Source organism: Hylobates moloch, unplaced genomic scaffold (assembly GCF_009828535.3).
Source record: "Hylobates moloch isolate HMO894 unplaced genomic scaffold, HMol_V3 SCAFFOLD_27, whole genome shotgun sequence".
NCBI lineage: Eukaryota > Metazoa > Chordata > Mammalia > Primates > Hylobatidae > Hylobates > Hylobates moloch.
In genome coordinates this window covers 4,433,970-4,449,307 of record NW_026652302.1, presented here as the reverse complement: position 1 = coordinate 4,449,307, position 15,338 = coordinate 4,433,970, and the positions used below count along the sequence as shown (strand labels likewise).

Genomic DNA, 15,338 nt, shown 5'->3' with positions numbered 1-15,338 from the left:
GGAGGCTATTTTCTGTTCCCTTTGTGTAATCTCAGTGGTATGTCCATCCTCCATTCCCATTCATTCCCATTTGGAGGTTTGCCTTCTAAATAAATGGTGTGTTCAGTATGTTTCATCTATCTAAAAGTAGCATTTCTTTTTATAACTACTACATAAAGCATATTTTATTATTGTTGCTATTATTATTGTCATTTACACTACTTGGATCAGAACCAGAGATTTTCATGAATGTCTGTTTATTTAGGTCACAGAAATGATTCATGCATGAAAATTCTATGGCTGATTATAAATATATAACCCTGATGGAATTTGGTAAATATTCTGAGGTGTTGGGGTCAAACTTAGTAAGCAGGAAGCAATGTTTAATTACCAGCTGAGAAGTAATCAAATTACTTCGTGTCATTTCTGCCAAGTTTGATGTGAAGTACATTAACCTGACTTCTTCCCGTGAGAGGCACTGCTAAATGCCATACTTTAATGTAATCAGTGTGTCAGACTCTTCAGTTTGTGACCCCAAAGCCGACAGTGCAGAGTCTATGGTTTGTCCTAAGGTGGAGATTTTTGGACATCCTGATCCACTCCTCTTAACATAGGTATACATTTGACTCTTGAATATATTATATTTCTCGTCTGGGGGAAATCTGGAAAATAGCTCCAGTTTAATTTGGAAATCTATTATGAAACAACATAAGCCTACTCAGTAGGGAAATTCAAGATTTTATGTGTATCTTTTTTAAATTTTTTTGTTTTGTTTTGTTTTTTGTTTTTTGTTTTTGCTTTTTTGAGACCAAGTCTCACTCTGTCACCCAAGCTGGTGTGCAGTGGCATGATCTTGGCTCACTTCAACCTCTGCCTCCCAAGTTCATGCTATTCCCCTGCCTCAGCCTCCTGAGTAGCTGGGACTACAGGTGCATGCCACCACACCTGGCTGATTTTTGTATTTTTAGTAGGGACTGGGTTCCACTATGTTGGCCAGGCTGGTCTCAAATTCCCGACCATGTGATCTGTCCTCCTTGGCCTCCCAAAGTGCAGGGATTACAGGCGTGAGCCACCATACCTGGCCCTATGTGTATCTTTTATTCGTACCAGATGACGAAGTACCAATATGGTGATTCTCTGAGGGACAGTCAAATCAGGAGGGCTGGGATTGGTTGTTGTTGTATATTGTATCAGTATTAGTATCTTGAATTAAACAGAATTGCTTTCATTTGACTGACTTTATCAGCATAATAGTTTGTATAAAGCATATCGTTGCATTCTCTGTGGATGGCTAACATAAGAAATGGAAATTCAAAAGTTCTCTACTCTCATGCATTATGGCGTAGTTGGGAAGACTAAAGTATTGTGAGGTCAGAGGGCCTTGCTGCCATGCATTCTAAGAGGATGAAAAGACAGGTAGGTAGTGTGAAGTAGAATGAGCATTAGCCTGGCAGACAGCGAGGGTAATAGATGACTTCCAGTGGAAGTCAAAGCACAAATGTTGGAAGAAGAAAAATGGTAAAGTCACAGTTTAAATGCAGCAGGGTTCTTGGAATGGCTACATTTGGAGTATCTGGTAGACATAGATGTATGGGAGAGGGAATAGCTGGAATGTGGCAAGGTCAGTCTACTACTGGGAAGATAATTCAAATGAGAGATGTAGCCATCAAAGCTAATGATCACTGCTATTTATTGTTTACTTTATGTCAGACAATGTGCCAAGAGGTGTTATATTTGTTATTTTAGTCACTTTTCATAACAACTCTGTAAGATTGGGAGTATTACCTCTACTTTACACATAAAGGAACTAAGACTCCAAGATTAGTCAACTTGCCCAAGGCCAGGCAGCCGATTGTGCAGAGACAAAGTTAGGATTCAAATTCAGAACTCTTTGGTTCTCCAGTTTGTGTTCTTAATCAAGATGGTTTTAAAAAGCAGATTAGATTTTTAGGAGAGGAGAGATTTAATATTAAGAAGTAATTAAATGGTATTGAAACGAGCAATTGATTTAAGGCACTAATTATTAGACCAAAAATATTACTCTGGATGTAAACTGTAATGTGAAGCCACAGGAAATATCCAGATTAATTGACTTGGGAAGAGACTGCCATATATAGATATATATATAAAATCTGCCATATATGGCCATTGGTATAACCTAGAGATGCCATGAGGGACCATATTTCTGAGCTTCTGATGGATGTAGAGAGTGAAGGAGAGGACAAAATACTCTAAAAACATTACATATTTGAATGACCTTTAAAGTTTCATTTCTTAAATTAAAAATGACCTGAAGCAACTTTGCAGAATATTAAGATTTAACTGAGTTGTGGGTACATGGATGTTTATTATATTCTCCCTATTTTTGAATTAACTTGAAATAGTTAATAAGAAAAATATGAAAGAGCAATTATAAAGGGTGAACAACATGAAGTGTTAAATTTCAAGGGTTTAAGTTTCTGCTAGTACTATCAAATTGACCTGTAGATGTCTCTATGATAGATATGTGAAGTTGACCAGCAGGTCAGAGATTAAGGTTATGGGAGGATATTCAGGAGATAGTGTATTGAGAAGTAGCTCTGGACTCAGGCTACTTGGATTTCAATCCTGGATATATTGTTTGGTGCTGAGACTTTGAATAAGATACTTAGCCTGCTTGAACCTGAGTTTCTTCAACTTTAAATTCTATGAGTGTTTCCTTATAGGAATAGTTAATACATGAAACTGTCTAGGGCAGTTCTTATCACAAACAGAGTAGGCATTCAGTAAATGTTGGCTGTTTTTGTTACTACCAATAACATCATTAGTATGATAGTAGCTAAACCTATGAGTGTGTTGTTGAGCATTTCCATTAAGTGGAAATGCCAGAAAAACCTGATGTTGCTCAGTAAAAGGCGAGATTAGAGGGAGGTATAATAAGGGAAAGAACAGGATTCTTCAGAGAAATAAAGAAGCATAGTGTTGTGGAAGTCAAAGAGAAGGCTTTAGCAAGATGGTAGAGGTGTTAAGTGCATCAGAAAGATTCTTTGAATCAGGAGAAGTCATTAGGAATCTTAGAGAGGATTCTATTCGTGTCATTGTAAAGATGGCTCAGGAAAATATATAGGCTAATATGTGCAAACAACTTGTTTAAGAAATCTAGCTATAACTTAAAATATGTCAGGATATTGAAAATTGGAAGATGGTAAGTGATATATTGTCTTACTTTTACTTGCATTTATATTTTTCCTGTTTTCTACATTGAGAATATAGTACATCTAAAATTTGTATTTGGAATGAAAGAGAAATATGTCCAGACTTGATACCTGGTTTAGGCACAAGACTGAGCAAGCAAAGGTTTCTTCAAGCTAATGGTGACTTAATTATTGCACAAAGATTACGCATGAAAATATAAGAACAATTCCAATAGTAAAATGGGGTCCAGTTGGAATAGGTCTGATTAGCTTAGTTGTAAAGAGATGCATCTTTCTCTGTGGATTCAGAGAACGAATGGAAAGGCAAGTACAGAAATAAAGATAGAGGAATATGTCTATTATAGAATAATCTTAACTTCATTCAGACTGTCTTTCTATCAAGCTTCTACCCAAGATATATATATATATATATTTCATTTTCCCAGAACTTTTATAAATACTGCTAGAGTTTTTCACTAATTACTTCCAAATAAAATGTTAATGAAATCTTAGATTTACAGAATGTTTTGTAAGCTGAGAATTGTTTCAGTTAGAATCATATACAATTCCTTAATAGTGGTTGCATAAATAAATTAGAGCTTTAGTTTTCTTTCTTGTAAACAAAGTGAAGGTAGGTAATCCAAGACTGCTCTGTGACCACCTGGTCCCTTAGCTCTGTTTTCATGCACTGTCATCCCTAACATGTGGCTTCCATCTTCAAAGTCACTTCATGCTAACAAAGTGACTCTTCTGGATGTCAGATCCATTTTCCAGTGGGGAGGAAGAGGTAGCATGCCTCTTCCCGGCTGAGTCAGTCCCTTGAAATTCCAATTAGAATCCCTACCCAATAACTTTGGTTTGTATTACACTGGTCACCAACATCAGCAAGAGAGGCTAAGAAACAGTAATTTTCTCAAGGCTCATTGCTAAAATGTGCTAACAGTACAAGGGTATGTTACCAATGAAAAAGAGAGAATGGCTATCTGCCAAGGGAGTATTCAGCAGAAAACAAAATTTCATTTAGAAAGAAGATGTCAATCATACCTGTCAAGCCCTGCTGATAGGCTAAGAGATGTATGTGTTTGTTTCAAACCAATAGCCTCCTTGGCAAAAGTAAGCTGGCTGTAGTATATGCAGAATGATTTCCTTAAGATTGATTTGCAAGTGATTTTTCAGGTCATTTTAGAAGCTACTCAGCACTTAGTAGTTTACAGCCACACAACCTTTAAATTTTGCTTCCATTTTCATTCTGTTGGTTCTATCATTTAATTTTTTTCTGTAGATGTGGGTATAATTTATGTTCTTAGTTCTACCAGCAATGCTGACAGAATAGATTTCGGAGAAGATGTTTTCCACTCAGACCCATAGAAACTTATCATCTAAGGTTTTGCTTTTGTAAATAAGATTCTGCAAGTAGAAGTCAATGTGCAGTGTCATCCTTATGCCAGAGATTTTAAAACACCATTTCCATTCAAGGATGCATTGTGATCAAGGCTTTATCTAGTTTTTCCTTTGTTACACAGTATTTCTTGATTTCTTTTTTTTCTAGTGACTAATTTAAACCAAATATAAAAGTGCTCATTGTTAAAAACTGTATCTTTGTGAGGGAATTTTAAAATTCGTTTCTTATTGATGGTATAATTGATATTTTAAAATTTGATGTTTCAACTTAATAGATATAATTCTTTTCTTGTTTATCATTTTCCATTCATATTCAAGCATTAAAAGAAACCTCCTGACATGTATATTTGTCTCCCTCTCATATATAAACAGATAGAAGCATATTTGAGAGACTTGAACTCCAAAATTTTATTTTATTTTTTGTAATTTGGATGAATGAAATTTCTTACCACAAATTTAGACCAAATAATAGTAATGCAAGCCAATACATTTCTTTTCTTTTTTCTAGGTATAGAAGCCTTAAGCATTTTAACTACGATGTCTGCCAGAGTTGTTTCTTTTCGGGTCGAACAGCAAAAGGTCACAAATTACATTACCCAATGGTGGAATATTGTATACCTGTGAGTACCAACCCACTGTTTTGTTTTTAATACATTGCCATTGAATTAACTAGTATCTAAAATTTTATTGTTTATTTAGACTTAATCTTTTTTGAAAAAATATCACTTTGAAGATTTTTTTGTTTTCTTTTAAGTAAACTCACTTATGTTGAATTAATTAGTGTAAAAAATATATTAACTTTTTTTAACATCTGTGTTTTGATTTTAAACTTTTTTGGTAGCAAATTCTTTTAAGAGCTGATACTGACCTACATTGAAAATGATACTATGTAATGAAAAATCATGTTTCTTTTAGACATATTTATGCTTTCATAGTTAAATACCATATTCATATTAGCAAAAATACAGAAAATGGAGATATTAAAAATATAGTTCCTAAGTCTAGCTCCTGAATAAACTACCTTCTAATTTTTCCATATCTCTGGTTTTAAGATTCTATTTATATTTATATTTATGTATCTTTGTTCCTGATATTTTTCACTCGACATTCCATTTTGTCACACAGTATAATTTTTTTAGTCACAAAATTTTTAATTGAGTGAATTACTACAATTTACCTAACCATTCCCTGAAATTTGGACCTTTAGTTTATTTTCAATTTTCTGATGTTATAAATAACACTCTTACAAGGATCTTTGTGAAGGTAGCTCATTCCAGATATTATGTAAATTACATTGCAATAGAATAAAGCCTATAAGTAGGCTGTTTGAGTCAATGAATATGAGTATTTTTTATGGTCAAAATACTTGATGTCAAGGTTTTTTTCAAAATAGGTTTATCCCAATTGACATTATTATCACACTTTGATAAAGTTTCTATTTTACTATAGCCCCACCAGTATTGGACATAAGTTCTTGTTCCTTTGATTTACAGCTATTTTTTCCTGAAGTTATCCTCATGTTCTATTAATAGCTATTCTTTTACTTCCTTCCAAATAATGCCCAAATGTATTCATCAAGCTGTCTATTTTCTTTGGTTTAGGGAATTGAGTTACTTTTTTGGATCATAAATTGACAGAAAGGCTGCAATACTTATAAAATATACACATATAAATCTCGCACTCATAGCTATCTTATCTCAAATAAATAAGTGCCCTGTGTATGGAGAGGAAATCTCTAGAAAATATTGCTGAATTATAATGGAGGAAGTGCCCATATCACATAATAGCTTTAACCAGGAAAAAGAAATCTCCCCAAGAAAATTTGTGAGACATCATTTATTACTATTATTAACTTATTTATTCACTCAACAAATTAATATTGAACATTTTGCAGGTGTCAGGCCCTCTTGTCAAAGATAAACAAAACCAGACACTAGTTAAAGTGGTAAGGACAGATTTTAATCAATAGTATACTGATTATGCACACATACTTCTGTTTGTACAGAGGTGACTGGGTGTTTTCAGGAGGGAATAGACTGGGGAAACAAAAGAGGGACTTGAGCAGAGGCAAGGAAGTGAAAAACAACAAAGCATTGGTCAGCATCAGTTCCATCAGACCAGCTGTGTCTGTGAGCTGGCAATTGTCAGAGTTAGGATTCTACCATTCCAGAGAGACTGGGAGACAGGGGTCCTATCCTTCTTGATGATTACATTTCAAAGAAATGGCTTTCAGATCCTTGAGAAAGACACTCCTGAGTTGTTGGAGATACATCCACATCTCAAAGGGACAGAGGAAGGATTCCCCATTGTAAGCCCTTTTCAGTAAATGCCTTAAGAAAGAGTGAGCAGGGACCTGTCTTCAGGTGTTGACTAGAGCAAACAGTAAATTCTTTTGGCAGCCTGGAGTTTGTTTTTCAGGCAGACGCTTTAAGGGGGCAGATGCCTTAATAATCCCTTTTTTAAGGGTCATCCTAGGGATGTGGCCTTGAACTATTATAAATTATGTTCATGTTTGTTTAAGTCTTTTAATGGAGAAGTGGGTGGAAGGGGATGGACAAAATGATTTGTGCTGAAAATTTGCAGCTTTTATAGGCCAAGGCTTCAGTAGACAACAGAGCTTACAGGAGGCCAACACAAATTTGGTCAAGGAGAGAATCCTTGTCAGTAATTTCAGCTCTGATAGTGTACCAGAGTATACCCAGAAAGATAAGATTGTGGACTTCGTGCTACTCTCCCTTTAGGAGGAAGATTGTGTGAGAATGAACAAGGAAACAAATAAATGGGGTTATTATACATTGCATTAAGTGCCTTTAAGGAAATGAATGGATAATGAGATAGAATGATTAGAAGAGACACTTTAGATAAAGAAATCAGTCAGCTTTGCCTGAATTGACATTTGAGTTGAGACCAAAGTTTCAGAAAGATTCATCCCTGTAAAGAACTAGTAGAAGCATGTTTCAGAAAGAAGAAACAAAACATACAGTTGTCTGAGATAGAAAAAAGGTTAGCGTGATTGGGCTACAGAAAGTGGAGCCTGTTCCCCAAGGGATGCATGGAAAGGAGCACTGGTTACACAACTGGAAGTGCCCAGTGCAAAATGAAACTGGGGGGCCCCTTGTTTAACAATTATTAAGACTTCCAAGGTGGCAACATCAGAGGGGTAAATCAAGTTCAAGGCCCTTCTGATTGTAGGGCCCTGTGCAACTGCATAGGTCCAATATCTTTGAAGCCCACCCTGAGGTTGGGAAAGAGGTGGGTGTAACCAGGGAACAGAAAGAAACCAGGACAAATTTGACAAAAGAGAGACAATAGTAGGAGATGGAATTAAAAAGAAAGCCAACTATCAGATTGTATAGAACCCTGGGGATCATTGTCAGGAATTTGGATTGGGGAAAAATATCATAGTAATATTTACATGAATAGCTATTATAGAAATTTAGAAGCTGATTATAAAATGCTATTATCAAAATATCATAAAGTAAATATATGTTATTATAGTAAAGATATATAAAATTACTATTTTTCTTGGTCTTAAACATATAATAATTCTTAATGGCTTTACAAAATACCTAAACAATTTGAAACCCACATATTTTCAACAGTTGTCATCCAGTGGGTGCATACTTAAGAATCACTGATACACATATGAATTCCACTCTCCAACTACCAATTTTAAATGAAATCTGTAAGTTACCCAAAACTGTTGTTGTTGCATAGTCTTTCAAAAGTCACTGTTATCATTTCCAAGATTGCAGCTTATCCTGCATTATACAAGGATAGCTTCATTTTTCAAGACATCCTTTGCCCATTTCTGAGGCTTTGTAGTGATCTTATCAACAGCCTATTTATAAATCATCTGTGTGACAGGTCACTTTCTGCATTTGACCCTACAACTTTTTGTAAAATAACTAGAAATATATGTAAATTGAATCTTTAAAAAGATACTTGCATTTAATAGCAACGAATGACCTGATTTAACTGCTTTCTGAAATTTCTTTCTTTTCACCCACATTCTTTACATTTGCTCTACTCTTTTAAGTTTTATTTATGCTTCATCCATCTTTTACTCAACATTTCCTAAAGTCATTTCATGTCTGCCTTAGAAAATGAACTCAAGTATGAATTTGTTTGGTACAGTGATAATAAGCACCACTTGAGTGTTAAATGGATCAGATCTTCCCATATGGACCTTGATGTTTTCATTCTTCAGACTGCATCTCCCTTTTTAGTTAAGAAGATGCTCCAGTCACCTTACTGACTTCATCTCTTTCCTTTTCAAAGTCCTTTACAGCTGACTCTGAATGTTTCTATTTTTAAGAGCTTTCCACAATTTAGAAACCTTATTTTAAATCCACGAAGCACCCTAAATATTTTGCCAATATATCTGCTTATGATTTATGGTAATGTTTTCCTTTAGCTGTAAGAAGACTAATGGTATATGAATGAACTATCATGACTCATGAAAGTATTTTATGATATTGATAATTTATATATATATAAATTATCTGAAGAAATGTAGCATAATTTTTATTTCTCTAGGAAATGATTTTTTGTCTTATTTCTCCCTACTATTCTATAATCCAAATTTGTACATTTAAGAATTCTTTCATTAGGCTTAATAAGAGTTGATCTTCAAGAGACAGCATGACACAGATGATATTTAATGCCTGTCATCATTCTGTCTCCATATGTCCAAATCCCACCTTCTCACAAAAACAGCTCAACTCCCACTTTGTGTGTGAAATCTCTCCCAGCTCCTCCAGTTTCACCCTCATCAAAGCACTTAGTTCAGGGGCCTCTGCCAATAGCCTCTACTTTACCAATTAGCATTTGATTCTATGTTCCCTTGTATCATTTTCTAACTGTGCGGGGGTTTTTGTCTTCTCAATTATCTTTTTACCTCCTTGAAGACTGGGATGACTTTTATACTTTTCTCCCTGTGTTAGTTAAATTTGCCTCATAAAAGCCAAATGAGCTCATATCTGACTTTATAAATACTAGTTATAGGATATTAAAGCTGGAATTAAAGCTCTAAGAGATCATCTAACTTATCTTAATTTTGAAGAAAAAATTAAGTCTTAGAGAAGGTAAGCGGTTTGTGCAAAGTTAATGGCATGGATTTAGTGACTTAACTCCATTAGGGAAGTACACACACACACACACACACACACACACACACACAGTTAGCACATTGGAAAATAGGGGTTTATGTATATCCTTGCTGGAATATTACGTTTGTTGAATACCCTTTTACATACCAGGCATTTTGCTAGGAGTTGGAAATACAGAGAAAATTTCATGAAGGAGAAAAAATATCTCTATGTGGAGAAATTCAACAAGACTGTAATATTTTTTAGAATATTAAACTTATGAATCAAGACAATAGTCAATTTTTTTTTCGTATTATCCATGCACTAAACCTTTGAATGCAGGTATTATCATTTTTTTAATAAATGGTTATATCTTATATTAAAGATGTTCAGATTTAAATTTATTTTTTATTTATGATGATTTAATTTCATCGTGAAAATTACCCTACTCAGATCTTCTTTAAAATCATCTTTGTAGTAAGTAACCAAAATTTAATTCAAATTAGAAACATTTTCATATGTTGTTAGAGCACATAAAAGATAGCGTGTGGTTTTTTTTTTTTTTTGAGATGAGATCTATTCTGTTAGTGAATTTCAAGTTATCTGTAGCCACATGCTGTACATTAGGTCTCCAGAATTTATTCATCATATAACTGAAAGTTTATACCCTTTGACCAGTCTCTTCTCTTTTCCTCCACCCCCCAGCCCCTGGTAACTACCATTCTACTCTGTGCTGTTATGAGCTTGACTTTTTTTTTTTTTTTTTTTAAAGATTCCACATATAAGTGAGATCATGCCGTATTTGTCTTTCCATATCTGGGTTATTTCACTTAGTATAATGTCCTCCAGGCTCATCTAAGTTATTGCAAATGACAGGATTCCCTTCTTTTTTTATGACTGGATATATTTCACTGTATTTTCTTTATCCATTTTTCTGTTGTAGGATACTTAGGTTGATTCCATATTTTGGCTATTGTGAATAATGCTACAGTGCACGTAGGAGTATAAATATCTTTTGGAGATAATGATTTTATTTTCTTTGGATATGTACCCAGAAGTGGGATTACTGGATGATATGATAGTTCTATTTTTAATTTTTTAAAGAACCTTTAGACTGTATTTCATAATGACTGAACCAAAGATAGTTCTTTAAATTGGAGAGTTCTTTAAATTTCACATGATTTATAAAAGTTCATACAATTGTTGACAGTGAGAGAGAACTAGATAGGGTTAAAGACTAAGGAGAATGGAAAATGTTTAGAATAGCTACTAGGGTCAATCTTGAGTCACACAGAGATGAGTAAACTAATTGCTACCTTGCTACTAGAGTGCAGCTGAGGTTAATTGGCAAGGATTTGTAGTTTGTGACTCCATCATTGCTCAGCAGCTTTGGAATTAAAAGATGAAAAGTATATTTGAAGGCCAAGGGAGTGAAAAATTCAAAGGTGTTAATGACACTGTGGTTGATTTGAGGTATCCTCATGCTGAAAAAATCCCAAGGTGGGATAAAGGGCTAGACATCAAGATGATGGGGAAATAAGAGGTTTATTTATAATATAAGAAGTGAGAAGAAGAGTCAGAAGATTCCAGTCAGTGAAAGATTTTTTCAAGTTAGAGATTTTGGACTAAAAGCTGTTTTAAGTTATGATGAGGCCTGGGGTATGGCCATACCCCAGTGTGTGACTGAAGTGGGACATAGAAGGTTCTAGAAATGAGGTGGCTTTTAGAAGGTCATCACTGCATCTCTAGAAGTGAAGTGACAGATGGTAGCCCTGTCTGGCGTTGTGCTATCAAAGGAGAGGGGAAGGGCACATTGGCTTTAGTAGATGAAGCTAAGGGGAAAAGGGTGTGTAGGAGAGGAAAAAAAATATCTTCTTCCCATCTTAGTTTCATAGTTGAGGCTCCTGTAACAAAAGACAGGTTAACAAGAGAAAAGCATACAAATTGATTTAATATAAATTTTACATTACATGGAAGCCTTCATCAGGAAGAGAAGACCCAAAGAAACATGGAAGCCTGTGTATTTTTATGCTTAGGTTTGATGAAGAGTGGAAAGTTGTGTAGAAGTATGATTGAATAAGAAGATACGACCTAATGCTAATGAACTAGGGGAACTTAGCAAGGCCTGTTTGTTTAGATTCTTCTCTGTGTCCTTCTGTTTTCAGTGATAAGGATGTTTCTTCCCTCTAGGAATAAGGAGGGCACCTCTCAAATAAGGGTCTTATGACCCTTTAGGGAAGAAGGGTGAGAGAAGGTCAGAGAGATCTTGCTACGTCTGCTGTTTTCTCAACTGCCAATGTGCCATATTTGGAGTTAGTGTGTCCTGAACCCTTGCCAAGTGTAAACATCCTTTTCCCTTGGTTTTTATGAAAGAGAGATTATATGGCCACGAATGAAAAAGATGATACAGGAGATGGCATTATCATGGGAGCTTCGGGATTGATTCAAGGAGATAGGTTGAAATAGTAATTATGAACAAGATGTAAGGTAATGTGTAAAAGAACACAGAATCCACTGTAATGGAGAAAGAAAGGTAGATAGGCCGTATGCAAATAGTGAGGTACAGTAACTGCATCCATGGAGAGAAAATGTGAAATAGAGCAAGGTAATGGAGGAAATAGTAAAAGGAAAGGAGGAAATAAGCGAGGAAAGGTTAGCCAGGATAGAAAGGTAGTTTTAGAGACATGTTAGCTCAGGGAGAAGAGACAGGATATTTGCAAAATTTTGTAGCTTGAAAGGTCAACAGCATCAGCTACTTCTAGCATTTCAATTGCAAGGGTAGATTCATTGTCAATGTCATAGTTTAGTTGCTGAGCTTTACATAGGACTAGTTTGTACTGGTAGCTTTGATGACTTTAGTGAGAAGAGGCGATGACAGGAAAAAAATACCTCAATGAGAAATAGCTTATTAAATTAATACCACTCAAAACAGATTTATATTGCAGGGTTTAAGCAAATACAGTTGTTTTTAAAGCAAGAGGTTCAAACATATTCTTGTTGATATTGATTAATATATAGGGAAATGAACCAAAATTACGTTTTCCATGGGAAGAATCATGTTTTCAGTGAGAAGAATTACAATTTTCTAGTAAAAAATATCGAATTTCTTTTTTAAGATAAAAGATAAATTGTGCTTTTTTTATGAACTATATGCCATTGGCAAAAATAAAACCCATACACACACACACACACACACACACACACAAAACCAAAAAGAACAAAGAAAAAAAATCTAGAAGCAGTTGTTTTGACCAATCCTTTCCACCCCTGCCAGCATCAATGTACTTCGTAAGACTACAAAAATCAAATATTTTAAAAATGCTGATTCATTCTTTGGAAAGCTCTACCTTGAGTTAGGGTAGTTTGTTTTTCGGCAGTCTTGTCTCTTCAGATGTGACGTGGGTGTTTGCCAATATACTGAAAACGCAGCATCACGGCTGTTTCTCTGACCTCAGCATCCTGAAGTGGTGTTTCAGCTCCTGCTCACCTTACATTGTTTTTCCAGTAGGTCCAGTGCATTTAGATTTGTCATTAACTTTTAAGGTGAGGTTTGGGCAAAATCCATTTTACTTTGGATGACTTATTATCCTACTGATTCTTGACTCTTTGGTGATTCTGCTAATGCTAATTTTTTTAGCTTCATATTTTTTCATTAGGACTTGAAAATCTGAGCTTTTCTTACTGATTGCATCCTATCCATGGCATTCAAATGTGTCTGAATTTCAACTTGTTGAAATCATTGAAACTTAAATAAAAATTCAGAGGTTGTTTTATAGTTAAAAAAAAACCCTGTTAAGAATGTCTTTAAAATAAGTCTTGTGATAATGAAATGTACCGCTTAGCAGTATGCATATACCAGTTGGGACTACTGATTTCTATATTTAAGAAGTAACTTTTGCTAATGAGGGTGCTGTTCAACAATGATTTTAGCACTTGTGCATGATCCAAATGATAACGTTCAATTATTCTGCCTGCGTGCCAAATGACTGTTTTTTTTTTATATCTATAACCTTGATTTACCTCTTTGTAAATCCTTGTTTTCCTCTGTCTGTAATTTATTCATATTTGTAATTAACAGTTTAAATCCACTGTTTGGAGCATTAAGGAATTAGTTAATACTGATATCTCAAGTTAAGAAGTGACCCCCCAAAAAAAAGTTGTTGGAAGAATTAAAACAAATATTTTTTGTTTTGTTTTGTTTCTTTATTTGTGGTTCTTTATCTTATTTTGTTTAAATTGGTAATTAGAAGTTATGTGTTATGGGATTCAGGTTATTTGGTAGTATTGTAAATAGCTTCCGTTTGTGTGTTGCTTTGTGGGTCTTGGGGATAATAGTAAGAGTCCTTTGAGCTGACCTAGTAAAGCCATTTATTCAAGGATCACTTGATTATGAATACTGGGTGGGGGGGGTTAGCTTTTCTACATTCTAGATTGTTCTGTACTTTATCCTTGCTGCTTCTTGTGGTACGTATTAGTGAAAACGGAACTTTCAGCCATATATTAATGCTTTTGAAGTTCAGTAATGCATAGATTTCAGCATAAAGTAAGATTGTACAGTTTGCAATATGAACAGGGACATATAGAGGGATACACATGCATTCATATAGAGATATACAAACTCAAGCAAAAGATAGAGTAACTCTAAATTATGTTCCATGTGCAATATCTATATTTGTTCTCTATCAAGGATAAAATAGAAGAAAATTTAAAATTTCCTAACTATTTTGGTTGGTAAAATACAATCTCAAAAGTAAAAAATTATTTGATTTCACCTTACAAGTGATTTTCTTTAGGGTTTTGCTACAGATAGATGTATCACAGGGTACATTTTATAATTCAGTGATAGTTTCCATATTTTATTTATTCATTTATATTAGTTGATGGGGAATAAGTAAAAAATTGATTAATTCTTATTATACAGGTCATTTTTCATTGTCTTACGGCGACTTATTAGCAGTACAGTGGAGTAAAGTACATTTTCAGAATTCACATGCCTACTTATCTGTGTAGGTTCAGTTCTAAAATGTTTTTCACAGTGAGTCACCATCATTAGCTTTCCAAAAATGACAATTTCAAGGACAGCCCTAATTTGTATATGTGAATTTTTATGTGCTTGTTGAAAATCAGTCCAGAGGCATCTGGGGAAGATGGTGGTAGCATGGCATCAGAGTTTTTATGTTGTTGTTGGGTTTTTTTTTTTTGAGAGGGAGTTTCGCTCTTGTTGCCCAAGCTGGAGTGCAATGGCGCAATCTTGGCTCACTACAACCTCCGCCTCCCGGATTCAAGTGATTCTCCTGCCTTAGCCTCCTGAGTAGCTGGGATTACAGGCATGTGCCACCACACCAAGCTAATTTTTGAATTTTTAGTAGAGATGGGGTTTCACTGTGTTAGCCAGGTGGTCTCGATCTCCTGACCTTGTGATCTGCCGGCCTCGACCTCCCAAAGTGCTGGGATTACAGGCATGAGCCACCATGCCCGGCCCAGAGTTTCTCCATGTCTTTTGCCTTTGCCATTTTCCTTCCATTTGTAAAGTAATTACATTCATAAAGAGACATTTGTAAAGGGAATAACTAGACAGCAAAACTAAAATGTGCAGCGCTTGCAACCAAACTAGATGACAAGAGAGATCCAAAATAAATCCAGGTGGCGATAAGCCACCACCAGCCATAAAACATACAAGACATCACTGCCTGTA

At 34.9% G+C, this 15,338-nt stretch overlaps 1 protein-coding gene across 8 annotated transcripts in view; it reads left to right on the top strand.

The window, feature by feature from the left end:
- Positions 1 to 15,338, top strand: part of LOC116463082 (utrophin) — a 565,754-nt gene that overhangs the window by 512,324 nt on the left and 38,092 nt on the right. For all 8 annotated transcript variants that reach the window (XM_032146039.2, XM_032146038.2, XM_032146037.2 and 5 more), the window contains one exon: positions 5,062 to 5,173. In XM_032146039.2, the coding sequence (XP_032001930.1) occupies positions 5,062 to 5,173 (112 nt within the window). The remainder of the gene's footprint in view (positions 1 to 5,061; positions 5,174 to 15,338) is intronic.